Below are 27,941 nucleotides of genomic sequence, written 5' to 3'. Positions count from 1 at the left end.
CCTGCCTAGAATTCCATCCAATTTGCGAGTTGCGCTGAGCACTCAGTTTGGTGATGCCATGTTAATTATACCCTCATGCACATCGCCTCACGTCCGTTTAGGACGTACTTCCCAGGCGTTTTGTCGTTGCTGGCTCGTCTTTGGGAATATTATGGCCTGAGGACAGTTCCCGCGAAGACATGCTTCCGCACACTTATTATGGGCTGGAAGATTATTCGGGTGAGGGATGCATGGACTTGAAGGGAGCGGCCGGACGCTCATTCTCGAGCTGCAGACATCGTATCGAGGGCACTCTCTCATGGACACGAGGTGGTCTGAGTTTGAGCGCGCGAGCGGAAGGATGCACCATTCCTTTAGCATGATTGCCGAAGCTGACAAGCGCAAACAGGATGTTTGTCTTCAGCTCCTCGAGCACGGCTTTCTGCCCAGTGCCCTCGAGACATCACAATACGTTGATCAACTCGATCCATTTGTTAGGAACCTAAAAAGGGTTTTTCTGACTGACTTTACACCAAGAATCTTGTCGCTGCATAATCTCATACGACATGAGCTTGCTGCTCATCCGAGGAGAATCATTAGGCAGATGGCAGAATTAGTTGGCTGAGGACTTGTGCTTTCTAACATTTCGAGTGGTAGAGTATCTTGAGGCGATCTAGCCCCTGCTTCCTTCGGGGGACTTTCTGGCGAGTTCTGCCTCATGGTTCGGACCCACCCCTGCTTGCCTCGGGTTGTGAAGAATGCCGTCTCAAAGGAGATCATCACTTCCCAGACGGTGCTTGTTGCGATGGACGACAGTTCAACCTATTTAACTGGTACTCAAGATCTCGCTCGTTTACCGCAGCACGCCAGCAAGCCCTGAATGACCCTAGAAGCCAGTGTGCCAGGTGTGGCGAAAGTCAAAAGAAGCCTGCGGATCTTGACACCTCATCCATCACTGCTCGACAGAATGTCAAACGAGGCATGCACATGTTCTTTCCGACAGTCCTATTATTCATCCGCGATTCCCCAACGACTGGAAGAGGATGCATCAATTTGATCGCATCTCGGAAGGTTGACCAATCGCTGTGTCTTTCCTGGTGCCAAGCTCTGGATGTGCTGAATGGAACCATAAACCTAATCCGTGGGTGAGCGAGCCCAATTCATCGGGAAAGGCGTGAATGAAATATAGAGTAAGGGCACATGAGAAATCATTTACAAATGCAGTGAAGTGGGGGCAAAGATGCAAGGGAATGAGGTATGCGGTGAATCATGCAAGATTGAGATGCGGGAATGAATCGATAATGAAACATGGCAAACAGACGTGTTCAAAGAATAGGAAAGAAAAGCAGGCAAGATTCGGAGAAACTTAAGAGCTGAACCAATTTAATTATTTGATGATTTTTGAAGTAGACTTGCCACCCTCCTGGGTGGTAACTGTAAGTAGATCAGCACTGGCCGGGAAACTCATCTAAGCTAGAACCCGTACCTCGGAATCCTAGTTGCTTCAGCACAGCAAGCAGGTCAGCGCGTTGCACTGGTTTGGCGAGGGATGCCACGAACACCCCATTCGAGGATTCGGAATCTAACATGCTGTACGCGCTGACAGCGACGGTCGGAGTGTTGGCGTTTTTATTGTTGGTGCTTTTGATGTATCTAGCTGCCGTCTCGCCATCGACTAGTAGAGCGTCAGTGAAATGATCAGGCATGAGTACAACGTCATACCATTCGGCATGTTGAGATCCATAAGTATTAGATCGAACTCTGCATTACATAAATAAGTTGACACGAAGAGTGAGCGGGAAGTGACATCACATACTTATATCCCCCAGTGCGACAGAGATTGCTTCGGCGCCGTCGCTGACCAAGACGCAGTGGACACCCATCCGCGTCAAAAGCGTCTGATGAGAAGCCATCAGCAGAAGCTGCATCTCGACATGGACGACTATACCTCAAGAATCTTAATGGAGATCGGATTATCCTCGGCCAGGAGACATGTGACAACTTTATCGGAAATGTCCTTGTGCTTACGTTCAGAAACGCTTTGTGACAGGGAGGTATGCGGAGTTTCTGCAGGTGTCCTCTCAGTTGGCCAGGGTTCCACGCCGGCGAAGTCCGAACTAGACATGGATGAGGTACGAAGACGACTGGGCATCGAGTTTCGCCGATGACCATCCATATCAAGATGACTGTGTTTGAATCTCTCGACTGGTCCAAACTCAGATGGACGACGGACATGATTGTTTGCGCTGGCGGGCGTGGATGGACCACGAGAGAAGGCTGACATCCCCGAAGATGTTGAATTGGAAGGAGATGGAGGAATCTGTATCGCCGACGCTGGATTAGGCATCTGGGAAGGGGTGTCGGCTAACATTGGTGACCTCGACAAGGATTCACTCACCCGGTCGGAGGGAATCGGTATCGGAGGGGGTGGCGGAGGCGGAGGCGGCGGCGGTGGATGAATGTTAAGAGCCTTCGGCCCTCGCTGTGAAATACTTCTCCGACGATCGATATGGGACGTAGGTGGTTCGGTGAGCGGTTGATTAAGGGACGACATTACTGGACTTGCGGTTTCTGATGGCGGTGAGGCTTGCATCTTCCGAATGAGTTCGTCGTTGGCTTGCTTCAGCACAGGCAAGTTCTTGAAATTGAATGTACCAAACTCGTCGGTGTTGGAGGTAAATACCTCCCGGACAGGGGATTGCTGGTGTGATGACGGAACAGAAGGATTCTCGTCCTTCGTGCTGCCGGCAAATGAGGGCCTCCCTGTCACAGCCACCAATTCGTCATCATGAAACAGCTGAGGAATTGCTCCACGAGGATCAAAGTAATCCGTCGACTCAGGATCCGTGACGGATGGTACGAACTGTGGTTCCGAAGTCATTACGTTATTCCAGTCGACGTCAGCCAAGAACGGATGCTGCTTCACTTCCTGTGGACCATTGCAGCCCAGCCGTTGTGTGGGATCGGTGCACATAAGACGTTCCATGAAGTCCCTGGCCTCAGGTGAAAAGTCAACCCAGTCTTCGTGCCAGTCAATCCGCCGGGAGATAATGTTCTCGAATACTTGCTCCGGTGCGTCGGCATGAAATGGAGGAGCACCATATAAAAACTCGTACGTGATTACGCCAAGAGCCCACTGTAAAGATCAGAATGGTGAGCGTCAGAATGTTAGGACGTAATCTCGACGAACCCAGTCCACCACCCTGTCCTCTCCCCCGTATCCGAGAATAATCTCTGGTGCCAGATAATCCGGTGTACCAACGAACCGCGGCTCTTGAGGAGTACTGGTTGTACTTCTTCCCAAGTGAGCATTGGAACTGGAGTGGGATCGGAGATCATTGGTGAGATCAGCGAATGATTGGACAGGACTATCTTTCGGCTTGCGCTTAGTCGAAGAAGACCGTTTAAGGAACATACTTGATATGCTCTCCGACCCACTAGATTCGCTGACATCATCCCCTGTGTTGGTCAGATTTACAGCAGATGAATTGGTTCGCGAATTGAAGTAGGTCTGGCTCGTGGAGTCAGAGACACTCTGAAATGGTGATCCAAGGCGAGGAGAATCAATGGATGTAGATCTCGATATACTACTGCCATGCCCGCTCCCACGGTGATCTGGAGCGCGGGCGTCACGAGTTTGTCGGTTTAACAGCCCAATCCGACTAAGGCCGAAGTCGGTCAACTTGAGATGCCCACGTTGATCGATAAGCAGGTTGTCCGGTTTAAGATCACTAAGAGGGAAATTATTTCTGGTCTGGGTAAGCTGAATAAGAAATTTACCGGTGAATGACGCCACGAGCATGTAGATATTCCAATCCGAGAATTATTTCAGCAATATACGCCTTAGTCCATTCTTCTGGAAGAGATCCAAGGGCCTTAACGAGGGCTGCGCAATCGCCCCCATTCAAATACTCCATCACGAGGTAGAGGTTATCCTTGCTTTGAAATGTGTAGAAGAGCTTTACGACAAACGGCGAGTCCGCCTGCTTCATGAGAATCATGCGCTCAGCCTTCACATTAGTGATCTGATTCTTCGCAATCATATCCGCCTTACGCAAGACCTTGATCGCATAATAGTCACCAGTAACTTTTTTCTTTGCAAGAAATACCGAACCGAAGGCGCCTTTGCTGATAGGTTTCACGATATCGAAATCTTTAATCGAGGCAGGTTGTGTCTTTGGCGGTCCGATAGTGGAGATACGAGGAGAAGGAGGTCCGGGAAGTATAGCGCTCCCAGCGACAGAAACCGCTGGACTGAGCATAGGGATATTCGACAACCGCCGCTTGTGACGAGGGTTGTCTTGAGCTGATATAGAAGGTGATACCGGGGGGGTGAGGACAAAGCGCGGTTCCCCACCTGTCGCAATCATCGTGGGAGCTCGTGTTCGAACTGTCTGAGCACTATTTTGCAATGGGACCTGGATTGATGACATACTCCCAGCTGCACTCGGAGGCAGCTGAAGTTCCAGAGGATTGTCTGGTGCGGAATCGATGGACGCAACAATTGGAGCAGCAATAGCCAGCGGGGACGAGATGGAAGGAGGCGTAGATGCGCGGGAGATTGAAAGGCGGGATGACGAAGGGTGGAGTATGGCACCTATAGCGCTCCGCCATCCGCCACGTCCCCTACTAGGAGCAGGCGACGCAGGCTGTATAGGTGTCGGGTACATACATTGGTCAGTATCAGCGGCATCGAAAGCATATTCGGAGGTGGCGCTCGAAACGTCTCCTCGCTCGGAGCTGGCTGCGATAGATGACGGATTCATTATGGATTGCTCTTTAGAAGCGCTCACAGCGGCCTCCACATCTGCTTGTCGCTGGAGATAATCATCCTCCCATTCCTGTCGGACTTTTTCAGAATATCGCACCGTATTCGAAAGGCGGTTCACTTCCTCCAGCTTGGACCGAACAAGCATAGCGGCGTCGTTAACAAGGTTTGCAAGCGCGGGATCATCTGAGGTCGGTCGAGTCCAATTGCGTGCGCGGATCATACGCTCTACAGAGTCCGGAGAGAGCACGCGTTGGCGCTCAATCGGTTCATGGGCCTGGTCCTCCCTAAGCCCCGGCATTGAAATATCCTGAGAGGTCTGAAGTATCTCTTCAATTTGACTCAGAAGCTTTTGTTGCAGCTTTCGCACGCTGGCCTTCTGAAGCCGAGCGGAGAGTGGAGGCTTAAAGAACTGGGTGAGTGATGATGAGGGAGATGAAAGTGCCGGTGAAAATATCGGTTCTCCACGATATTCAGGAGCACCATTCACAGCAGGTCTGTCCAAAGCCGTCTTGAGCTCGCGCACTGTATTTCGTAACTCAGCGATGCTTTCGTTAATCTCAGCGATCGAAGCCTCTATGCGGTGCTCCTCCATGCACGTGTCGTTATGTTTAACGAAGAACCAACTTGGTATCTCCACCTCGCAGATACGGCAGAGGATGGAGCCCGTAGGCACATCCTTAAGATAGGGAAACGGCGTGACGGGTTCAGTGATAGCCCGACGGTGAAATCCAGGACCCGCTGACGCAGGCTCTCCTAGTGCATCTGGGTGCATCCCATCACCAATCTCTGGAGGCCCAAGAGGCTTAAGTACCCACATCGTGTGGGAAGGAGTGGCATCGGCGCGATCATACATCAACATGCCTTTGCCTTCCATCTCACGATACCATTGCTCGCCATCATCAACATCCGATGGTTTCACCTTAATCCGAAAATGGACTTCAAGGGTGTGTGAATCATCCTCCTGGAGCTGACGAGTCGCTTCGGCAAAGACGTCGGAATCAGATTCAGCGAGATGCTCCGATATAGGCGTCCCAATAAGTTGCTCGGGGTCGGTACTATGAGCAATAGAACGTTAGCCGGACTGCTCCGAGTTACGGACACGCAAGTGGGACGAACCCAATGACATCAAACCAGGCTGGATTGATCCAAGCAAACTGCTGCCCATGCTCACCGTCCAACGATAGTTCGAGCACAATGTTCAAACTTTGGGCTTCCTCAGCCTGTTGACGTAATGTTTCTGAAGCTTCTTCCCTCGAAAGCTCTGGAGGTTCCGCAGAGGGCAAGCCTGGAGATTCAACCGCTGCAGACTGCTCCGAAGGGTGGACACCCGCGGAAGCGGTAACCTGCGGAAGCGATGCAGATCTCTGCAAACGCTTCAAATTGGAAGAAGACGACGCCCTTGTGGATGTCCGTTCGTCAGATTGCTGTGACGGAGAAGACGGGCGGGACTTCGGTTGATGATCAAATCGACCAGTGGCGGAAGCAGTAGAGGGTGCAGAAGCATCATTAACAAACCCCTCTCGAGTTTGCGGCTTCAAAACAAAAGTAAGTTGCTCGGTCGCGTCCCCTTCGTCTCCTTCGAAATTCCAAAACTGTCGCTCCGCCTCGAACCACTCCACCACCCGACTTAAACTGGCCACTGCCAGTAAGAGTTGCACATACCAATGCCTACCATGCCAATCCGGGTGCTCATCCCAAGCTTTTCCAATCTTCTGAACATTCTGAACAAGTTCGGAGCAAGCTTTTGGCTCGGAGGTCAGTTTGGATATGGGCATATCGATGATATCCGTAGCAATCGCAATTACGGCCTGAAGTGTTGGCATGAAAGTATCAGCGGGAGGAGTAGGGGGTTGGTAATCCTCGTATTCATATCGTGAGGACCCTCGATTTCCCACGCCCAAGCTGGGTGACGATGATAATACAGTACTTCCAATGAAAGCATTGGTGTCACTATAGCTGGTTGACGTTGTCTGACTTGTCTGAGGCATGGGAGAGCGGGACCGCGATGGTGACCGGGAACTAGCACCAGAAATGGGTGCCACGGGAGCCCGGACACTTCTAGAAAAGCGACGCGATAAGCCACTTCCTCCGCTTGACTTTGTTGGGGTCTGGAGCGGCGTGCGTTTGGTAGGGCTAATATCACTGTTACTAGAGTGGGGAACTGTAGACGGGGACGCAGTAGGATTTCGATGAGGGAGAGAGGAGTGGCGTCTGAATGAATTCGGACTTGAATTGGCAGTGGAGGCTGAGGGAGATAAATGTGAGAAACGATGCAAGATAAAACGCGGGGGTGAGAAATGTTCGGTATTGAACTTACGGTGCCGACCGTGAAGACTGCTCACGGGAAGGTCAATATCAGCTTCATCACCTCCATCCTCACTGGCGGTATCCAAAGGCATGACTGTGGGGGGAACATCATCATAGTCTGCTTCCTGAATGCGCTCCTCCACATAAGTTGTAATCGACTGAACGACTTTTTTAAGCTCTTTGTCGCAAGATTCCTTCGCGTGCCCCAATCGCCGCCGCACATGACGCTTGATATACAGTTGATTTCCAGCATGAGCAGCTGGCGTCGTTGCGGGCGTTGGCACTACTGGCGGTGTGACAGTAGGCGTTTGCAGGATTTGGTGGACCTCCTGAGTAGGCGACGTTGTCACGGGGGAGTGATGGAAGGACCAGGGTCGGTCGAAAGCAGCAGAGGTTTTGAAGGAAGCGTGTCGTGAACAGAATCTCCAGTGCCACTGCCAGGATTGAGATCCATCTAGTGGGCCCGGGAGGGCTGGCGAGCTGCCAGGAAGGTGCTCGTTATTGTGTACGAGACGAAGCAGAAAGAATGTAACCTCGAGATGGTCGTTCGCAAAGCGGCTGCAATGAAACCGGACACTCCCATTAGTTATTTAATTGAATTGACTATTTTGCACGCAATCTTTTGAACCTGGTACTACTCAAGTCTCATGCTAACTGCTCAAAAGAGTAAAAGGGACAACCCCCCATCACCTGGCGGCGTCTCGCGTCTGGCTAGCTCGAAATTCTCCCTGCCATGGACGATGGCCTGATTCTCCAAAACAAGCTTCCGCCATTCAATGCCATCACCGGCAACTCCCGTAACCGAACCTCAATTCCCACCAGATGCAACGCCTCTTGCGAACGTCGATTGTGACATTACCGAGCCTCAAATCAAGATCCCTCCATATATCTCCACCCACTCTCTACGCCGTCAGGCCAGCGTCTCACACCGTCGGCTATAAGGCTGGCCCTGATCCACCAGACATACGCAATGACTTGAATGCCGTCGCGGACGATATTCAGGCAGAGGCGGACAAAAAAGAGGCTGGTGTGTTATAGGGGCCGCTTCGGACTCCCTCTCTTGTTTTGTTACTACTCAGCTAAATGTTGTAATGCCAGAATCTAATGAGGCAGAGTCGCTGCCTGCAGCAAGATACAAAGGGTTCAAGGAAGGGCAGGTGGGTGACCCATTTGAGTTATATGCCCCCCCTGCTTCCTCGACTTTCGCGATTAAATATATTATCTTTCGGCCTTTAATCTCGTTTGATGTATTCCCGGTCTTTCTATCACACCTCTTGATCCCATAATGTGGTTTCCAATCATGAATGCCTCTTTCTCGTGTTCCATCTCGACCAAACCTTTCATTCCAATAGGAATACAAGCCATTCGACTTCAAGAAGAACCGCAGGCTCGACAAGCCCCAACGCCAGCCCCAATATGTCCCTCGATTTGGTCCTGGTGCCCGACTGGCTGCACACAACGATCCTTTCTTGCATCTTGACATAGATCCACTCAAGGAAGCCATGAATGACGCACTGTTGAGCAGATTTCTCACTACTATGGGGAAAATCAAGAGGAGGAATGAAACTGGCTTGTCGAGAAAAAGTCAACGAAGAATTGGCAAAGCAGTGCGGCGGGCTCGGTCGATGGGAATACTTCCAATGATGTCCAGGCCAATAACATCTGAACAATACAGATCACCTTAATGACGCTCCCGTTAACTCTTTGTCTCTCGTCCCATCATATTGACCATTTCGATGTCTATAACAATATAATTCAAACACAATTACATAGCTAGCGAACCAGCAACACATGAACCCAACGCATGCGGATGTGCCGAACTACAGGGTCCGTCATACCCATCATGGTCCCAAGACCTGGTCACAAGGACACTCTTAACAAAGGTAGTCCCTTCTGGCTGCCTACTGTCACCTGAGCCGCCCTCACCAAAAAAGGCGCGTCCGTCCCGATAAGAAATCGTATAAATGTACTCAAAGCCGAGATCGGGGAAATAAAAATTTAATTTCGCGACATATCCTCATGTACGTGAGACGATCCTTACATGGCCTAAGTGGCATTTTCACTTACTCAGGGGCTGCTAGTCTGAAGGGGGCAAGTTGCCAACACACAGCCCCATGGCTAACATATTTGCAACCATGACGAAGAATCACTAATGACAACTCAGATTGAGCATGATACACAGGATAAGGATAAGGAAAACGCAAGAAAAATTACAGGTATGTTGGCAAGATTTGATGAATGCTGGTTGGCCCAGAGCCATCTCCCTGGACTAGGAGATCAAGGAAACTATTATCTTTCGCAACGTTGTCATTTTTCAGTTGTTCGACCTTACGCGATGATGGGATTCGTCATATCAACCAAAATTCAGATTATATCTAGCCAGGATACGAAAACACGTACTTGATCTCGCGTTACTGTCAGCAGGTTCGTGGGTAGTTTCTCAAGCACGAACCCTTGGGCCTTGCCAACAACGAAAGGTAGCGAAAGAATTGGACGCTTGCGGCCCGTGTATTTAAGTACCAGTTCCATCATTTCTCTATATGTGAATACTGCCAACAGTGGCATGTTGAACGCATATAATGATAAGCGATAATGACGCACCCTCAGGGCCTCCTGCCTCGATGACCTTTCCAGCTGTGTGGTGCGAAATATTACTCCCAGGTCTAGTGGAAAGGTCCATAAAGCGGGCAATGTCACCAGCATACACTGGCTGAAATCGTGTCGATCCCCCTCCAAACACTGGTAAGAACGGAAGAAAGCGTGATAGTGCAGCAAATCTCTAGTAGGCAAGGTTGGAATGGGGTCTCGGAAGATGTATGACCACACACAGCAAAGAATCCATCTCCTGGGCCGAAAATGAGGGATGGTCGTATTATGACAGCATCCGGCACCTCCTGACGCACGAATTCCTCAGCAAGCCCCTTTGTTCGAAAATAGGGAATCGAGCCTAGTTCATGTTATTCGCTAATTCTATTCGTCATAGGGAAAAGGAATAACTCACTGTTGGGGTCCGCTCCAATCGCACTCACATGAATCAAACGAGCTCCAGCTTCCTTAGCAGCCGTAGCGACATTTTGTGCGCCCTTCCATTGGATTTCTTCGAACTGGCGCTGTGTCCCATGCAACACGCCGACCAGGGAGACCACAGTGTCCGCTGACTCAAATGCAGGCTTCAGGGTAACTGGTTTCGTGACATCAAGTTGAAAGGGTTGTCCGAAGCGAGAAATGTGTGGCGGTTCGGGAGAAGGCTGCTCTGATCTACCTTGACGGATGATCCTGTCATGAAGTGGGTATGGGGCACGCGATGCTAGATGGATAATATACTGGGGATTGCGGGCAAATTGATGGGCGATATATGAGCCTTGACATGAGCGATCGTAGGGACTCCTTTGAGGATCAGGGATCCATATAAACTCACCAAGGAAACCAGCCCCACAAATAACGACTTTATTGGTGGCCATAGTGAAAGTGCAGCTCCCCAAATCTCTAGGCTTTCCTAGCTCACCATTCAAAATGAGTCATCCAGCGCTCGACCAGTCGCGTGACCCACACAAAGATGAACACCAGTAGTGCTCGGTCGTTGCTCTCATTGTTCTTGTTGTTGGGAGTAGCATTAGGTGCACTTGCTTCGGAATCAGCACTTTATAAGATACATCACCGCGTACACTCGCTAGAGTTCTCCTTACGGGCTACTGTGACACTCAGGAACAAGGATGGCGTCCTGAAGGCATTCTACGAAAGTGTGAAGGATAGAGGCACTATTAGCCTGGTTCCGGATAGCGAGGAGGGATATTACCAGGTCGCTCTGGAGTACCCTTTGGGCACCCCTTCTGAGAACTGGCCACTTGTGTCTGCCAAAGCAGTGAGTTCTGCAACTTTCCTCCAATCGTTCTGATAATCTTAACGTTATTTTTCTAAGTGTCACCTATCTCCTCGGACCTCTGATGTTTTGACACTAGTAGCTGATGGGAATGGGATTGTCTCTCGCCTCAACTACCACATCCTAAATATTCCGCAGGACGGCTCATGCCCGAGCGTTCGCCCATCTATTCCACCCACGTTCAATACGACCGTTCATATAAAGCATCCTAATCCTGTACCAACGTCAGTGATGAGTCTTGTAAGTAACTCGTATCTCATCTGTTCTTTTCAGCCCCATACTCCGTCCTCTGCCTGCGATCTCACCCGATGGTCGACCCGTTCAACCGCCTCCGGAAAAATCATTTTTACAGAAGGTTAGCTTCTCCCGAAGGTGATATTTTCATCTGTTGACCCTGTAACTATTGCAGTACTGGATATATATTCTTCCACTCTTTATCATCCTGCTGATCACCCCAGAGGACGAGCCGCCGCCGAAGAAGTAATTATATTATCATGTTGGGCTGGATACAATAGAACCGTGCCATACCGAGTAGCCCATCATAGCAGGACTCTAACGTCCGGAATCTTGATCCCTTACCCCCTGTCGTGCGACTACTCCCGATCCCCTACGCGTTGATCCTTGCAGCCTATTAATAAAAGGATTCTTCATGGAACATCCGCATGGATTGAGAGAAGCACATCTGGGATCAATTCCTGGAGGCCATTCACTGCGCAGACTCTCGGGCACATAGTCTAGTTCGGCTCATTCACCCTCTCTCATTGCTGCTGCCTCGATATCTGCTATGTCACCCCAATACTGTATGACTCTCACTGGCATGCTGTTCGTATCTCAATGGCCAAACCCCGGAGTTTGTTGACACTGAAATTCCTTTATATATTTCCGCCGCAATTTCGCCCGAGATCTAGTTGAGAAACCCCTTCGGACACTATCTACACATTAGGTTGAAACAATGGAGTAGTGTTATACCGGCCCTAATCGAGTATATTGTACCGGTCTGGACTGTTGCGAGGATTGTCATCATTATGTGCACATGTTCAACAAGTGGCGGTCACAGACGCGAACGCCTTAATGGAGAAAACTTCACATTGTCACGGCCACACATCTTCCACATTCTCACTGACAGTAGGTTATGCGTTTGTTACATGTCATTGACGCCGACACTACATATATTCGTCAAGTTGCACACTCAGTAATAGCGATAGGGGTTCTTCTTCGGTTTGTCCTTCCCCCAGGGCTCGTCAATGTCATATCCTTGCATGGTTGCCACCATGCATACGGTACCGTAGTCCGCATGAACCGAGGCAGGCTCATTGCCGTGAACAACATAATCTACCCTGACGAAAAACTGAGGATTGCCAGTAACCTCGATCATTCCTAGCTGTCGAGGGCTGCGACCTCCTTGGCAAATGACGATTCCGTTTAATCCGCTTTCACTTTCCTCGCCCCACGCGTCGAGCTGATCTACAGATCGAGGGAGTATTGCACACACTTCACCCTCGTCATCTTCACTCAAAAGGCCACAGTACTCGGGATCGCCAGGGAAGAGAACGTGGTGAAAGGTGACGGTGACGCCCGTTTGAACCAGCAAATGGTAAAGCACGGCGTCACGACCTTTGAGCTGAAAGGAGAAATGAAGTATGAATATGAATATGTTATAGGGGCCGAGCTGAGTAATGCGTCGTCCCTACCTTGTGCTTAACTGAATCAGCCATATCGCTCATCCCATCTATGGGCTAGTCAAGTATGCACGTCAGCCGTCGAAAAAGTGCACAAATGACCAATAACTCACATATCTGTGTTCCAAATGGAAACACAGACGAGGGTGATCTTTGGTGAATATGCCAGGAGCAGTGAGTGCACGATGTAGCAGTTCAATCTTGGGATCTCGAGATTTAGCTACGATCTCGGCGCCGAATGGTTCAGCACCGTTGTTGGGGTAGTCAAATGAGAGCGTGAATGTGAGTGTCACTCTGTCGAATATCAGAAACGATCCCAACAATGCATACTTGAACATGCTCACCGGTGGCCGCTTGTGACTGGCAAAACTTCATGCTCACAATCGGAAAAGAAGGCAATCCACTCGAGATCTGTACCACTTCCCCATTTCGTGGTGTACTCATCGCGTTTCAGGTCAGTGTCGTTGCCTGTTATCGTCGGCGCCCTGACCACAAGCTGACCTCCCTCGTGTCTGACGGGCAAGTTGACTAACAGCGTTCCGAACATGTCTGAGGAGCGAGCGGCGCCGACGCGTCCCCCGAAGAAGTCTCCCTCGGAGTAAACGTTAAGTTTGTCCAGTCGAGCAATGATCCGAGCGCCTCCAACGTCTTCATCCTCATCCACAGTATAGTAGATGTCCGGGCGATCGGTCAGGTTTTTGGTAAGAAGGGAAAACGAAGGAAGAAGCATCCTCGAAATTGAATTGAGGATTCCCAGATCGTGGGGGTCAAGACTTCCTGCAGGATAGATCGCAAAGTCTTTCTTCTGCAGCACGAGAGCGCGACGGTACGAAGGATCAAACACCTCTTCCCCTCTCTTCCCAAATGACGCCTGACTGGACGCATTGATGAGAGGCACGATGTCGCTCTTATTCTTTAGTGGGAAGGAGACAGGGGTGAATTTGGGTGGTAAATCGCCAGACGCGTCCTGAACCAGAATGGCAATGGGCTTATTCTCATCAAATGGCAAGCTGCCGGCGCAATAGAAAGGACGCTTGGTCGCCTCAAGGGCAGAGATAAGGCTCTCAAACCCTTCTGGGATCTTTTTGCTTTCAGTGTTGTCCGTCATTGCAAGGAGGCAGAAGAAGTGGACAAGGTACTGGGTCGATGGACTTGGGGAATAAAATCTTTTTCCATGTCCAACTTGACCCAAGGTTTCGGTGCCTAGCTACGTGCCGTTAATCCATTCAATCCAGGTTTGCGGAACATCGTGTCGTAAAGGAATATTTCTTGCAGCCAACCAGTAGAAGATGAACTTTGTGGTATGGCGTTTCGCAATTCAGGATCGGAAAAGGCATTAAAAATTGATATAACTTCAACGATCTGACACTCGTGTGGCACAATGTCGTAGTTACATGGCTGATATCATATCGGGGCTGTCTGGGCTCTTTGGGCTGGTGTAGAGAAGCTGGTCACCTGCCTAGTCGGCAGTGGAGTGTGTAGCACCGCCCTGGCCGTCGGGGATGATCACCCTTACTATGTTCTGCATGCAACCTGCACTCGCGGAAGAGGTTTCAGGCTGAGGTTCGCGAACCCCTCCACGCGCGGTGGTTAGTTGTAGGCAGTGCCTATACGCATACATTCAAGGATTACAAACATTCCAGATTGACCACATATCGTCCATTCCGGCGACGCCCAAACCTCAGTCTGATGGAGTCTGAGTTTCACTGGTTAGCAATAGCAGGACCCATTTCGAAGTCAGAAGCGGGGTCACACAAGATTCAGGATCCGGGGATGTTCCATATGTACACGCTCTCAAGCGCCATGGCCGAGATCGTACAACAAACCACAACCTTGATAGAAGAAAGGTGGCCCTGTCTTACGCAGATCGCAGGCGGTCAAGACGTAGACTACTCGTGTATATATACATCACCATCATCGTCCATAACACTCAATATACCTTTTGACGCCTCCATGGCTCATAAACATCAAATCTTTGCAGGGTTGCATGTCACCATGCATACAGTACCACCAACCAATCGTGTGCGGTAAAATTCACCCCTAACGAACTTTTTAGGATCTCCATTCACCTCGATGATCGCTCCAACCCCGATGCGCTTATTCTATTCGTCGCAGAGCAAAGGAGTAACGCAGGGTCCGCTCCAATATGAACCAAACGTGCCCTAGCTTCAGCAGCCGTAGCGATATTTTGTGCGCCCTTGCATCAACTGGCGTCCCACACCGACCAGGGAGACCACAGTGTCCGCTGACTCAAATGCAGGCTTGACATAAGGTTGCTCGAAGCGAGAAACATCGGGAGAAGGCTGCTCTAATCCACCTTGACGGATGATCCTGTCATGGGGCACGCGATGCCAGATGAACAATATACTGAGGGTTGCGGGAAAATTGATAGGTGATGTACGGGCCCTGGCGTGGGCGGTCGTAGGGGCTTCTTCGAGGCTCACGCCACACCAGAGGCTCTATTGATAATGCGACCGTTATTCAAAGTGAGTCATCATCAAGTTGGATGGTCGCGTGATCCATACAAATTCCGCCAAGTTGCTCTTGCAGCATTAGCAACCCCGAGGATCATAAACCCCGACGACACGCACCCGTACACCCTTCTCTCGTAATGATGATCCCCTCATGGTACCAGACGGGTCCGGATAGCCGCACTGCCACGTGACAACGAGGCCGCGGGGTAATAACCAGATTCTCCTCTTGCAGCATTAGCTGCACTCGCTTCGGAATCAACACTTTATCGGATACATCACCACATGTTGAATAGACTAGTCAGTTAGTGACGTAGCGCTTGCGGCTACACTCGCGCTATAACGAAGGGACCTGAGGTAAGACCAAAAGATACTTTTTATTTAAGCCTAGCTAATTGTGTATTTATACTACATCGGGGCTATGCTACGGATCGACCGACGCACGGTCGCGTCGGGGGGGCGGTGTCGTATCGCCTCTATGACTTGTATTCCAACAACATACACTCACTAGAGTTCTCCTTATGGGCTACTGCGACACTCAGGAACGAGGATGGCGTCCAGGAAGCATACTACGAAAGTGCGGATGATAGAGGCACTCTTTCTGGATAGCGAGGAGGGATATTGCTAGGCCCATCTTGAGTACCCTTTGGGCACCCCTTCTGAGAACTGGCCACTTGTACTTGTGTCTCCCAGACTTAGCAGTGAGCTCTGCAACTTTCCTCTAATCTTGCTGTTATTTCTCTAAGTGTCACCTATCGCCTCGGACCTCTGATGTTCTGACACCCGTAACTGATGGGAGTGGAATTGTCTCTCATTTCAGCTACCAAATCCTAAACCTTAGGATGGCTCATGCCCGAGCATTCCCCATCCACGTTCAATTCGACGGTTCATATGAAGCATTCTACAACGTCAGCGATGAGTCTTTTAAACACCTCCTACCCCATCTATTCTTTTCAGCCCTATGCTCCGTCCTCTGCCTGCGATGGCACCCGATGGTCGACCTGTTCAACCGCCTCCGGAAAAATTATTTTTACAGAAGGTTACCTTCTCCCGAAGGCGACATTTATATCTGTTCACCCCGCAAATTATCGCAGTACTGGATATATATCCTTCCACTCTTTATCATCCTGTTGATCACCCCAAAGGACGAGCCGCTGCCGAAGCAATCATATTATTATGTTGGGCTGGGTACAATAGAGTAGCACTTTGTTCCGTCATATGTAGTACTCCGGATCCCCTTCACGTTGATCCTTGTGGCCTATTAATAAGAGGGTTCTTTACGGAACTTCCGCATGGATTGAAAGAAGTCTATCTGGCTCAATTCCTGGAGGCCATTCACTGCGAGCCAGGATTTAACTCGACTCTCGGGCGCATAATTTCGGCTCGTTTGCCCTCTCTCATTGCTGCTACCTCGATATTTGCAATGTTACCTCAAGTACTGTCATCGGCATGCCGTTCATATGTCAATGACCACACCCGAGAGTCTGTTGACATCTAAATTCCTTCCGCCTACCTGTGCAATTTTGCCCAAGGTCTAGTTGAGAAACCGCGGACACTCTCTACACAATTAGGTTGAAGAGTCCCTAATCGGGTTACCGGTGTTCCTTGGACTGTGCACATGTTCGCTAAATCGCGGTCACAGAAAGGGCCCCACGCGAACGCCTTAATGGAGAAATTTCTCATTGACAGTAGGTTATGCGTTTGTTACATGTCATTGACGCCGACACTCGTCAAGTTACACACTCAGTAATAGCGATAGGGGTTCTTCTTCGGTTTTACTCCCTCCAGGGCTCGTCAACGTCATGTCCTTGCATGGTTGCCACCATGCATACGGTGCCGTAGGCCGCATGAACCGAGGCAGGCTCATTGCCCTGAACAGCATAATCTACCTTGACGAAAAACTTAGGATCTCCAGTAACCTCGATCATATCTAGCTGCCGAGGGCTGCGACCTCCTTGGGTAATGACAATTTCGTCTAGTCCGTTTTCTTCTTCCCCATGCCCTTCGAGCCGGTCTACAGATCGGGGGAGTATTGCACACACTTGATCATCGTCATCTTCACTGATACCGCATTCCTTGGGATCGTCAGGGAAGAGAACGTGGTGAAAGGTGACGGTAACGCCCGCTTGAACCAGTAAATGGTAAAGAATGGCGTCACGGCCTTTGAGCTGAAAGGAGAAATGAAGTATGGATATGGATATGGATATGTTATAGGGGCCGAGCTGAGTAATACGTCGTCCCTACCTTGTGCTTAACTGAATCAGCCCTCTCGCTCATCCCGTCTATGGGCTAGTCAAGTATGCACGTCAGCCGTCCAAAAGTGCACAAATGACCAATGACTCACATATCTGTGTTCCAAATAGAAACACAGACGAGGGTGATCTTCGGTGAATATACCAGGAGCAGTGAGTGCACGATGTAGCAATTCAATCTTGGGATATCGAGATTTAGCCACGATTTCGGCGCCGAATGGTTCAGAACCGTTGTTGGTGTTGTCAAACGAGAGCGTAAATGTGAGTGTCACTCTGTCGAATATCAGAAACGATTCCAACCACGCATACTCGGACATGCTCACCGGTTGCCGCTTGTGACCGGAAATACTTCATGTTCACAGTCGGAGAAGAAGGCAATCCACTCGAGATCTGTACCACTTCCCCATTTCGTGGTGTACTCATCGCGCCCCAGGTCAGTGTCACTGCTTTTTACTATCGGTGCCTTGACCACAAGCTGACCCCCCTCGTGTTTGACGGGCAAGTTTATCAACAGCGTTCCGAACATGTCTGAGGAGCGAGCGGTGTCGACGTGTCCCTTGAAGAAGTCTCCCTCGGAGTAAACGTTGAGTTTGTCCAGTCGAGCAATAATCCGAGCACCTCCAGCGTCTTCATCCTCGTCTAGAACATCGTATTCATCCTCGTCCGAAGCACTAGACATTTCTTCATCTTCATCACTCATCTTTTTAGCAGGAAGGGAAAACGAAGGGAGAAGCATCCTGGAAATCGAGTTGAGGATTCCCAAATCGTGAGGATCAAGGCTTCCTGCAGGACAGATTCCAAAGTCTTTCTTGTGCAGCACGAGAGCGCGACGGTACGAGGGATCAATCACCGCTTCCCCTCCCATCCCAAATGACGCCTGACTAGACGCATTGATGAGAGGCATGATGTCGCTCTTATTCTTTAGTGGGAAGGAGACAGGGGTGAATTTGGATGGCAAACCGCCAGACGCATCCCGAACCAGAATGGCAATGGATTTATTTTCATCAAGTGGCAAGCTGCCGGCGCAATAGAAAGGACGCTTGGTCGCCTCAAGGGCAGAGACAAGGCCTTCAAACCCTTCTGGGATATTTTTGCGTTCAGTGTTGTTCGTCATTGCAAGGAAGCAGAAGGAGTGGACAAGGTGAGGTTCGATTTAACGAGTTCTCGGGTTATTAAAGCTAGCACGCAACTCGGAACCGCGTCCAGGTGGACACGGGTCGATGAACTTGGGGAACAGAACCTTTCCCATGCCAACTCGACCCACGCGACAAGGTTTTAGTTCAGCTTCGGTGCCGTGACGTTAATCTACTGATCAATCCAGGTTTGCGGTACATCGATCTTACAACTCACGAGTAGGGGGTGAACTTGATTATGACTTCGATGGTCTGGACACTTGTGTGGCGGAATGTTGTAGTTACGTGACTGGGACTGAGGGGAACGCGAGTGTGCAAGCACCAATTTTCGTACAGGTTGCACGGGTCGCTGGGGATAATTATCCTTACTTCGCACTCGCGGAAGAGGTTTCAGGCCGGAATGTCTGTGATCCTTGAATATGACTGCCTAGATTGACCACATTATCCAATAGCAGGACCCATTTCGATTCAGAAGCGAGTTCACACAGGATTCAGGACCTGCGGAAGTTCCGCACGTGCAACAAACCAGGTTACCACCAACCCCTCCCCTTTCTGCCGCCTCAGTTAACTGTGCTCCTTAGACGGAGTTGTATGGAGGGAGGAGGTGCGTGGAAGAAATCGCGCGTTCCCTGCGGTATAAGTACATTCTGGAGAACGCATTGCATGAGAGTGGGATACATTTGGGAGGAGGTGAAAATCGTCGCTTAGTGGAAGTCTTTCGTCAATCACGAGGAGAGTTGAGATCTGGTAAGCGGAGACAGCCAGATGTGGGTTTGTTTCATTGGTCACGCTGCAACGCTCTTGAGCCAACTCTGCATGAATACAAGTTGGCAAGTTCAGTATAACTGGTGACGCCGCCTGACGCCACTCATTCGGCCTCGCAAATCTCCCAATTGTTTGCATCTGCATATCCACAGGGGTCGAAAATGTTGCAGGTCCCGCTACAGAGTAGAGGGAGTTGTTCTTCACTCGCTTCGGAATCAACATTTTATCGGATACATCACCACCTACACTCACTAGAGTTCTCCTTATGGGCTACTGTGACACTCAGGAACGAGGATGGCGTCCAGGAAGCATTCTACGAAAGAGCGGATGATAGAGGCATTATTTCTGGATAGCGAGGAGGGATAACCGATGAGCTCCTTCTGAGAACTGGCCACCTGCACTTGTTGTCTTCCAAACTTAGCAGTGAGCTCTGCAACATCGTTCCTCCAGTCTTGCTGTTATTTCTTCAAGTGTCACCTATCGCCTCGGACCTCTGATGTTCTGACACTGGTAACTGATGGGAATGGAATTGTCACCCATTTCAGCTACCAAATCCTAAACATTCCTTAGGATGGCTCATGCCCGAGCATTCCCCCATTCACATTCAATACGACCGTTCATATGAAGCATTCTAACCCTGCACCAACGTCAGCGATGAGTCTTTTAAACACCTCGTACCTCATCTATTCTTTTCAGCCCTATGCTCTGTCTTCTGCCTGCGATGTCACCCGATGGTCGACCTGTTCAACCGCCTCCGGGAAATCATTTTTATAGAAGGTTACCTTCCCCCGAAGGCGACATTTATATCTGTTCACCCCGCAAATTATCGCAGTACTGGATATATATCCTTCCACTCTTTATCATCCTGTTGATCGCCCCAAAGGACGAGCCGCTGCCGAAGCAATCATATTATCATGTTCGGCTGGGTACAATAGAGTAGCACTTTGTTCCGTCATATGTAATACTCCGGATCCCCTTCACGTTGATCCTTGTGGCCTATTAATACGAGGGTTCTTTACGGAACTTCCGCATGGATTGAAAGAAGTCTATCTGGCTCAGTTCCTGGAGGCCATTCACTGCGAGCCAGGATTTAACTCGACTCTCGGGCGCATAATTTCGGCTCGTTTGCCCTCTCTCATTGCTGCTACCTCGATATCTGCAATGTCACCTCAAGTACCGTATGACTCTCATCGGCAGACCCGAGAGTCTGAAATTCCTTTATTTACTTCCGCCTACCTGTGCAATTTTGCCCGAGGTCTAGTTGAGAAACCGCGGACACTGTCTACACAATTAGGTTGAAGAGTCCCTAATCGGGTTACCGGTGTTCCTTGGACTGTGTGTTACGGTCAGGGATTGTCATCATTGCAGTGTGCACATGTTCGCTAAATCGCGGTCACAGAAAGGGTCCCACGCGAACGCCTTGAAGAAATTTCTCATTGACAGTAGGTTATGCATTTGTTACATGTCATTGACGCCGACACTATATATATTCGTCAAGTTGCACACTCAGTAATAGCGATAGGGGTTCTTCTTCGGTTTTTGCTTCCTCCAGGGCTCGTCAACGTCACATCCTTGCATGGTTGCCACCATGCATACGGTGCCATAGGCCGCATGAACCGAGGCAGGCTCATTGCCCTGAACAGCATAATCTACTTTGACGAAAAACTTAGGATCTCCAGTGACCTCGATGATATCTAGCTGCCGAGGGCTGCGACCTCCTTGGGTAATGACGATTTCGTCTAGTCCGTTTTCTTCTTCCCCATCATACCCTTCGAGCCGGTCTACAGATTGAGGGAGTATTGCACACACTTGATCATCGTCATGTTCACTGATACCGCAGTACTTGGGATCGTCAGGGAAGAGAACGTGGTGAAAGGTGACGGTAACGCCCGCTTGAACCAGTAAATGGTAAAGAATGGCGTCACGGCCTTTGAGCTGAAATGAGAAATGAAGTATGAATATGAATATGTTATAGGGGCCGAGCTGAGTAGTACGTCGTCCCTACCTTGTGCTTAACTGAATCAGCCCTCTCGCTCATCCCGTCTATGGGCTAGTCAAGTATGCACGTCAGCCGTCGAAAAAGTGCACAAATGACCAATGACTCACATATCTGTGTTCCAAATAAAAACATAGACGAGGGTGATCTTGGGTGAATATGCCAGGAGCAGTGAGTGCACGATGCAGCAGTTCAATCTTGGGATATCGAGATTTAGCCACGATCTCGGCACCGAATGGTTCAGCACCGTTGTTGGTGTTGTCAAACGAGAGCGTAAATGTGAGTGTCACTCTGTCGAATATCAGAAACGATTCCAACAACGCATACTCGGACATGCTCACCGGTTGCCGCTTGTGACCGGCAAAACTTCATGCTCACAGTCAGAAAAGAAGGCAATCCACTCGAGATCTGTACCACTTCCCCATTTCGTGGTGTACTCATCCTGTTTCAGGTCAGTGTCACTACTTTTCACCATCGGTGCCTTGACCACAAGCTGACCCCCCTCGTGTCTGACGGGCAAGTTTATCAACAGCGTTCCGAACATGTCTGAGGAGCGAGCGGTGTCGACGTGTCCCTTGAAGAAGTCTCCCTCGGAGTAAACGTTAAGTTTGTCCAGTCGAGCAATAATACGAGCACCTCCAGCGTCTTCATCCTCGTCCGGAGCATCGTATTCATCCTCGTCCGAAGCACTAGACATTTCTTCATCTTCATCACTCATCTTTTTAGCAGGAAGGGAAAACGAAGGAAGAAGCATCCTCGAAATCGAGTTGAGGATTCCCAAATCGTGAGGATCAAGACTTCCTGCAGGACAGATCCCAAAGTCTTTCTTGTGCAGCACGAGAGCGCGACGGTATGAAGGATCAATCACCGCTTCCCCTCCCTTCCCAAATGACGCCTGATTAGACGCATTGATGAGGGGCATGATGTCGCTCTTATTCTTTAGTGGGAAGGAGACCGGGGTGAATTTGGATGGCAAATCGCTAGGCGCATCCCGAACCAGAATGGCAATGGGTTTATTCTCATCAAGTGGCAAGCTGCCGGCGCAATAGAAAGGACGCTTGGTCGCCTCAAGGGCAGAGATAAGGCCCTCAAACCCCTCTGGGATCTTTTTGCTTTCAGTGTTGTTCGTCATTGCAAGGAGGCAGAAGAAGTGGACAAGGTGAGGTCCGATTTAACGAGTGATACTACGCAACTCGGCACCGCACCCACGTGGACACGGGTCGGTCAACTTGGGGAACAAAATCTTTCCCATGTTCAACTTGACCCACGCGACAAGATTTCTAGTTTAGTTTCGGTTAATCCACTCAACCCAAGTTTGCGGTACATCGGTCTTACAACCCAACCCAACTCACGACTAGAAGATGAACTCCGTGTACGGCGTCAGGCTCGTGGCTGCAACCAGACAGTCAACCTCCTTGAAAAAGGCAATGCCATATGAAATTGATTATGACTTCGTTGGTCTGGACATTCGTGTGGCGGAATGTCGTGACTGGGATTGGGTTCTTCGGGCTGGAGGGGAACGTGAGTGTGCAAGCACCAATTTTCGTGCAGGTTGCACGGGTCGCTGGGGATAATCATCCTTACTTTGTTCGCACTCACGGAAGAGGTTTCAGATCGGAATGTCTGTGATCCTTGAATATATAACTGCCTAGGTTGACCACATATCATCCAGCAAGGACCCATTTCGAATCAGAAGCGGGGAAGGTCCACACACATGGGATCGTGCAACAAACCAGCAACCACTGACTCGCATTTACTCAAGCCATGATAGAAGAAAGGTTGTCTTAGTTATTCATGCAGATCGCATACATAATATACATCATCATCGTCGTCTATTTCACCCTCATACACCTTTTGATGCCTCCAAGGCTCATCAACATCGAATCTTTGCAGGGTTGTCACCATGCATACAGTGCCATACTCCGTCGCCAACCAGCCTAAATGAACCCTTTGGGATCTCCATTCACCTCGATGATCCCTGGCGCCCGAGGGCTCCAACCCTTATGGACACGGATGAATCCGTTTACGCCGTGTTGTATACTACACCACGCGCTGGGTTTGTCAAATGGAGGGAGTATTGCATGAATTTGATCTTGGGTGTCCTCATCTTCAGCAGCAATATCGCGATACGGTGGCTCGGGGAAGAGGACGTGGTGAAAGGTGACGATGAGGCCGTTTGAATTAGCATGTGATAAAGAACTGCATCACGACCTTTGAGCTAAGAGAAAAGATGAAGCACGAACGTAAATACCACACCACGGCACAGACCATGACCTACCTTGTGATTGACTAAATCTACACACGCTTTTGCCGGGCTAGGTGAACAAGCTCATGAGCCATCGAAATTGTCGGGATGGTCGCACGGCTAGACAATGACTCACATATTGATGTTCGAGATAGAAGCATAGACAAGGGTGTTCTTTGGTGAAATAACTGATGGGCGCCGCCTGACGCGGCAGAACCCGCCACTCTTCTCGCCCTATTTTTGAGTCCCCACAGTTACAGGGAGTGCTGTGAACACTTGCTCAATCACGCTGGGATTGGAAGGAGGATCAATAGAATGACCAGTGGACAAAACATCATCGCGCAAATGGACAATCCGCACGATCAGGGCCTCTTTGATGATGGTCAACTCAGCAAGGTTCCGGAATGGGTCCGAAATATTAATCGTTAGCTATGGCATATGACGAGGTTCTAAAGAGCGATGACATTTGCGGCGAATAGGAAGCATGACATTGGAGGAAGGCGTATCCTCGTGACCTTCCGTAACAAGGGGCAGGATGAGGTGCGGCCAGTGCACATTGACCTCGGAGTAAAAGTACATCATGAGACAAGAGACCGAAAGCGTGTCAGACGCTGATAAAGATCTTCAGATGGAGAAGTAGAGGTAGAGATTTCAGAAGTAAGACGGAGCAATGCAAACCGTGATGAACTCGGAACTTTGAATGGTGATCTTTCGATCCGGATACAGTAATAGCTCAAAATTTGTTGGAAACAGCGGAGGGGATGTCGGATGTCATCTCCGTCCAGATCAGAACTATCATCAGAGCATAAAATGCGCAAAAGCATGGCAGATCAATTTCCGATATTGAATCGGACCTGCAGACGAGAGCCCAAAAAGAAGTACATCCAGAACATACTGGCCATTGACGGGGAAGTGAGAGAGAGACAGGCAGGAGAATGGGTATTGGATTGTAACAATCACCGAACAGAATATGTGCAACTGAATGGTCACGAACATAGTGATTGGAGGACCCTGGGTTATGCAGAATTGGCAATAATGGAGGACCTTGTCTGAAAACGAATTCAGTCCCGGGCGAAAAATTTGCAGGACCCGCTACAGAGTAGCGGGAATACCAGGAGCAGCGAGTGCGTCGTGTAGTGGACTGAAATTGAGATTGGGACCCAAGGATTCAGCCAAGATTTCAGCGCCAAATGATGCATTATCGTTACTGGTCCTGTCGAACGAGAGCGTGTACGAAAGCGTCACTCTGTCGAATATTAGACAGGGTTCCGAAGATGGTTGTTGGACACGCTCACCGATGGCTGCTCGTGACCAGCAAAACTTCAGGTTCACAATCAGAAAAGAAGGCTATCCACTCGAAATTTGCACCACTTCCCCACTGAGTAGTATACTCCTTGCGGTCCAGGCTAGTGTTGCTGCTTTCCGCTACTGGTGCTCTGACCACAAGCTGACCTCCTTCATGTCGCACAGGCAAATTAGCAGCGTCCCGAACGTGTCTGAGGAGCGAGGGGTGTCGATGTGTCTTTTGAAGTCGCCAGTAGCATAACGCTAAGTTTGTCAACACAAGCAATGATCCGGGCCCTCCCAATGTCTCTACCCAGCACATCCAGAAACTCCGCTTCATCGTCCTCTCTGTTGGGAAGGCACGTATTCGAAGGGAGCGGGATTTTCGATATGTAACCAATAATACCTAGACTGGGTCCAGGCCACCTGCAGGAAGAACTCCAAAGCTCCCCTTGTGCAGCACGAGGGCGAGATGGTATGGACACGTCTTGCTTTCCCCTCCCGAATGAGGCCTGGCTAGACGCATTGACAAGTGGTGCGATTTCACCCTCATTCTTCAGCGGGAAAGAGACGGAGTAACGGGTACGTTCCCGTCCAATGGGATGTTACCAGCGCAGAAGAAAGGGCGCTCTGTCGCGGAGGTGAGGGCTTTAAGTTGTTCTGAGATGTTGATGCTCTCAGCGTTGTCGCCATTCCAAGGAAGTGGAAAATGCAGAGATGGAGGTGGTTGGACTCAACAAGTAATAGCCGCAGACTCAGGTTGTTTGTATTCAGACTTAAGTAGTCTAGGCATCACTTGAACCGCTCCACTTAGTCAACCTCCAGCTGGGTCTTGCAGGTTATCCCTGACGCCACAAACCAGACGATTATGCATTAACCTGCAAGACACCACCCGCCCTTCCTATTTTCACGTCTTGATGACCTCACATGTAAACTCGGTGTAGATTACAGTTAGGCAGACGCGCAACGTGCGCACACGCAATTTCAAGTTGGGTTTATATTGAAAGTCACAGTCACCTTTACATAATACATGAGTAGTCATCTTTGGTATTATATGTAAAGGCGACTATTGTAGCGGAGGTGTCCGAATTTATTGTTATATTGTTATAACAGCCCGTGATTGGTTGGTACTCTGTTTACATCTCCTGCTTGTGCTTGTGCGCTACCCTCCGCCCTCCCTTCTCTGCCGCCTCAGTTAACTGTGCTCCTTAGACGCCGGGTAGTGTCCTCAATTCAGAAGTCCGGGGCTGTCTTCACGCTGCAACGCTCTTGAGCCAACTCTGCAGTTGAGCTAACATGCAAGTTCAGTATAACTGGTGACGCCGCCTGACGCGGCAAATTCCTTCAGCCTCGCAAATTTCCCAATTGTTTGCATCTACAGGCTGAGGGAGGGTCGGAAAATTTGCAGGACCCGCTACAGAGTAGCGGGAGTTGTTCTTCACTCGCTTCGGAAACAACACTTTATCGGATACATCACCACCTACACTCACTAGAGTCCTTCTTATGGGCTACTGTGACACTCAGGAATGAGGATGGCGTCCAGGAAGCATTCTACGAAAGTGCGGATGATAGAGGCACTATTTCTGGATAGCGAGGAGGGATAACCGATGAGCCCCTTCTGAGAACTGGCCACCTGCACTTGTTGTCTTCCAAACTTAGCAGTGAGCTCTGCAACATCGTTCCTCTAGTCTTGCTGTTATTTCTTTTAAGTGTCACCTATCGCCTCGGACCTCTGATGTTCTGACACTCGTAACTGATGGGAATGGAATTGTCATCCATTTCAGCTACCAAATCCTAAACCTTCCTTAGGATGGCTCATGCCCGAGCATTCCCCCATTCACGTTCAACACGACCGTTCATTCTAACCCTGCACCAACGTCAGCGATGAGTCTTTTAAACACTTCGCACCTCATCTATTCTTTTAAGCCCTATGCTCTGTCTTCTGCCTGCGATGTCACCCGATGGTGATGGTCGACCTGTTCAACCGCCTCCGGGAAAATCTTTTTTATAGAAGATTTCCCGAAGGTGACATTTATACCTGTTCACCCCGCAAATCATCGCAGTACTGGATGTATATCCTTCCATTCTTTATCATCCTGTTGATCACCCCAGAGGACGAGCCGCTGCCGAAGCAATCATATTATCATGTTGGGCTGGGTACAATAGAGTAGCACTTTGTTCCGTCATATGTAGTACTCCGGATCCCCTTCATCCCTGTGGCCTATTAATAAGAGGGTTCTTCACGGAACTTCCGCATGAATTGAAAGGAGTCTTATCTAGGCTCAATTCCTGGAGGCCATTCACTGCGAGCCAGGGTTAAACTCGACTCTCGGGCGCATAATCCAGTTCGGCTCATTCGCCCTCTGCTGCCTCGATATCCGCAATATTACCTCAAGTACTGCATGACTCTCATCGGCATGCCGTTCATATGTCAATGACCAGACCCGAGAGTCTGTTGACATTTATATTTATTTATTTATTTATTTCTGCCTACCTGTAGCAATTTTGCCTGAGGTCTAGTTGAAAAACCGCTTCAGACACTATCTATGAAACAATAGCGCCGGTGTTCCTTGGTACGGTCAGGGATTGTCATGGTTGCAGTGTCCACGCGAACGCCTTAATGGATAAAATTTCTCATTGACAGTAGGTTATGCATTTGTTCCATGTCATTGACGCCAACACTATATATATTCGTCAAGTTGCACACTCAGTCATAGCGATTCTTCCGTTCTCCCCAGGGCTTGTCAACGTCATGTCCCTTCATGGTTGCCACCATGCATACGGTGCCATAGGCCGCATGAACCGAGGCAGGCTCATTTCCCTGAACAGCATAATCTACCTTGAGAAAAAGCTTAGGATCTCCAGTAATCTCGGTAATTCTTAGCTGCTGAGGGCTGCGACCTCCTTGGGAAATGATGATTTCGTTTAGTCCGTTTGACTCTTCCCCCCCCACCCTTCGAGCCGGTCTACATATTGAGGGAGTATTGCACACACTTCACCCTCGTCACCTTTACTGGAGATACCGCAATACCGGGGATTGTCAGGGAAGAGAACGTGGTGAAAGGTGACGGTAACGCCTGTTCGAACCAGCGAATGGTAAAGAACGGCGTCACGACCTTTGAGCTGAAGGAGTATGAATATGTCATAGAGGCCGAGCTGAGCGATACCTCGTCCCTACC

At 49.7% G+C, this 27,941-nt stretch overlaps 8 protein-coding genes across 8 annotated transcripts; 2 read left to right on the top strand and 6 right to left on the bottom strand.

Moving 5' to 3' along the window:
- Positions 1–1,230: 1,230 nt before the first annotated feature.
- Positions 1,231–7,514, bottom strand: EI90DRAFT_1719555 (uncharacterized protein). The gene is made up of 8 exons (XM_039052061.1): positions 7,068–7,514; positions 5,867–6,995; positions 3,760–5,805; positions 3,170–3,710; positions 1,928–3,115; positions 1,796–1,877; positions 1,702–1,740; positions 1,231–1,654 (listed from the first exon to the last, which is right to left on the bottom strand). Exons 1-8 carry the CDS (start codon positions 7,147–7,149, stop codon positions 1,425–1,427), a joined length of 5,337 nt encoding a protein of 1,778 aa, XP_038922242.1. The 5' UTR covers positions 7,150–7,514; the 3' UTR covers positions 1,231–1,424.
- An 81-nt stretch (positions 7,515–7,595) lies between these two features.
- On the top strand, positions 7,596–8,855 carry EI90DRAFT_1719932 (uncharacterized protein). The gene is made up of 3 exons (XM_039052064.1): positions 7,596–8,084; positions 8,171–8,214; positions 8,410–8,855. The coding sequence occupies exons 1-3, from the start codon at positions 7,880–7,882 to the stop codon at positions 8,740–8,742; spliced, it is 582 nt and encodes a 193-aa protein (XP_038922241.1). The 5' UTR covers positions 7,596–7,879; the 3' UTR covers positions 8,743–8,855.
- A 412-nt stretch (positions 8,856–9,267) lies between these two features.
- Positions 9,268–10,518, bottom strand: EI90DRAFT_3278929 (NAD(P)-binding protein; the record flags this gene model as incomplete). Its single annotated transcript, XM_039066641.1, has 6 exons — positions 9,268–9,384; positions 9,458–9,606; positions 9,659–9,836; positions 9,886–10,004; positions 10,059–10,418; positions 10,476–10,518. 6 exons carry the CDS (start codon positions 10,516–10,518, stop codon positions 9,268–9,270), a joined length of 966 nt encoding a protein of 321 aa, XP_038922240.1.
- EI90DRAFT_3033476 (uncharacterized protein) lies at positions 10,309–11,518 on the top strand. Its single transcript, XM_039058463.1, has 4 exons — positions 10,309–10,919; positions 10,977–11,161; positions 11,211–11,292; positions 11,347–11,518. The coding sequence occupies exons 1-4, from the start codon at positions 10,614–10,616 to the stop codon at positions 11,419–11,421; spliced, it is 648 nt and encodes a 215-aa protein (XP_038922239.1). The 5' UTR covers positions 10,309–10,613; the 3' UTR covers positions 11,422–11,518.
- A 608-nt stretch (positions 11,519–12,126) lies between these two features.
- On the bottom strand, positions 12,127–13,724 carry EI90DRAFT_3011932 (uncharacterized protein; the record flags this gene model as incomplete). The annotated part of the gene is made up of 4 exons (XM_039056529.1): positions 12,127–12,558; positions 12,629–12,673; positions 12,730–12,910; positions 12,961–13,724. The coding sequence occupies 4 exons, from the start codon at positions 13,722–13,724 to the stop codon at positions 12,127–12,129; spliced, it is 1,422 nt and encodes a 473-aa protein (XP_038922238.1).
- A 3,535-nt stretch (positions 13,725–17,259) lies between these two features.
- On the bottom strand, positions 17,260–18,239 carry EI90DRAFT_3033457 (uncharacterized protein). The gene is made up of 2 exons (XM_039058462.1): positions 17,663–18,239; positions 17,260–17,612 (listed from the first exon to the last, which is right to left on the bottom strand). The coding sequence occupies exons 1-2, from the start codon at positions 18,202–18,204 to the stop codon at positions 17,381–17,383; spliced, it is 774 nt and encodes a 257-aa protein (XP_038922237.1). The 5' UTR covers positions 18,205–18,239; the 3' UTR covers positions 17,260–17,380.
- Positions 18,240–20,743: 2,504 nt separating this feature from the next.
- On the bottom strand, positions 20,744–22,449 carry EI90DRAFT_3150466 (uncharacterized protein; the record flags this gene model as incomplete). The annotated part of the gene is made up of 4 exons (XM_039065662.1): positions 21,575–22,449; positions 21,344–21,524; positions 21,243–21,287; positions 20,744–21,172 (listed from the first exon to the last, which is right to left on the bottom strand). Exons 1-4 carry the CDS (start codon positions 22,363–22,365, stop codon positions 20,744–20,746), a joined length of 1,446 nt encoding a protein of 481 aa, XP_038922236.1. The 5' UTR covers positions 22,366–22,449.
- A 637-nt stretch (positions 22,450–23,086) lies between these two features.
- Positions 23,087–25,385, bottom strand: EI90DRAFT_1717907 (uncharacterized protein). The gene is made up of 5 exons (XM_039052058.1): positions 24,774–25,385; positions 24,591–24,724; positions 23,615–23,666; positions 23,512–23,548; positions 23,087–23,451 (listed from the first exon to the last, which is right to left on the bottom strand). The coding sequence occupies exons 1-5, from the start codon at positions 25,100–25,102 to the stop codon at positions 23,257–23,259; spliced, it is 747 nt and encodes a 248-aa protein (XP_038922235.1). The 5' UTR covers positions 25,103–25,385; the 3' UTR covers positions 23,087–23,256.
- Positions 25,386–27,941: the final 2,556 nt, after the last annotated feature.

The sequence above is a fragment of the Cantharellus anzutake genome (assembly GCF_015039405.1).
Source record: "Cantharellus anzutake strain C23 chromosome Unknown EI90scaffold_4, whole genome shotgun sequence".
Classification (NCBI taxonomy): Eukaryota; Fungi; Basidiomycota; class Agaricomycetes; order Cantharellales; family Hydnaceae; genus Cantharellus; species Cantharellus anzutake.
This window is presented reverse-complemented; position numbering and strand designations above follow the sequence as displayed.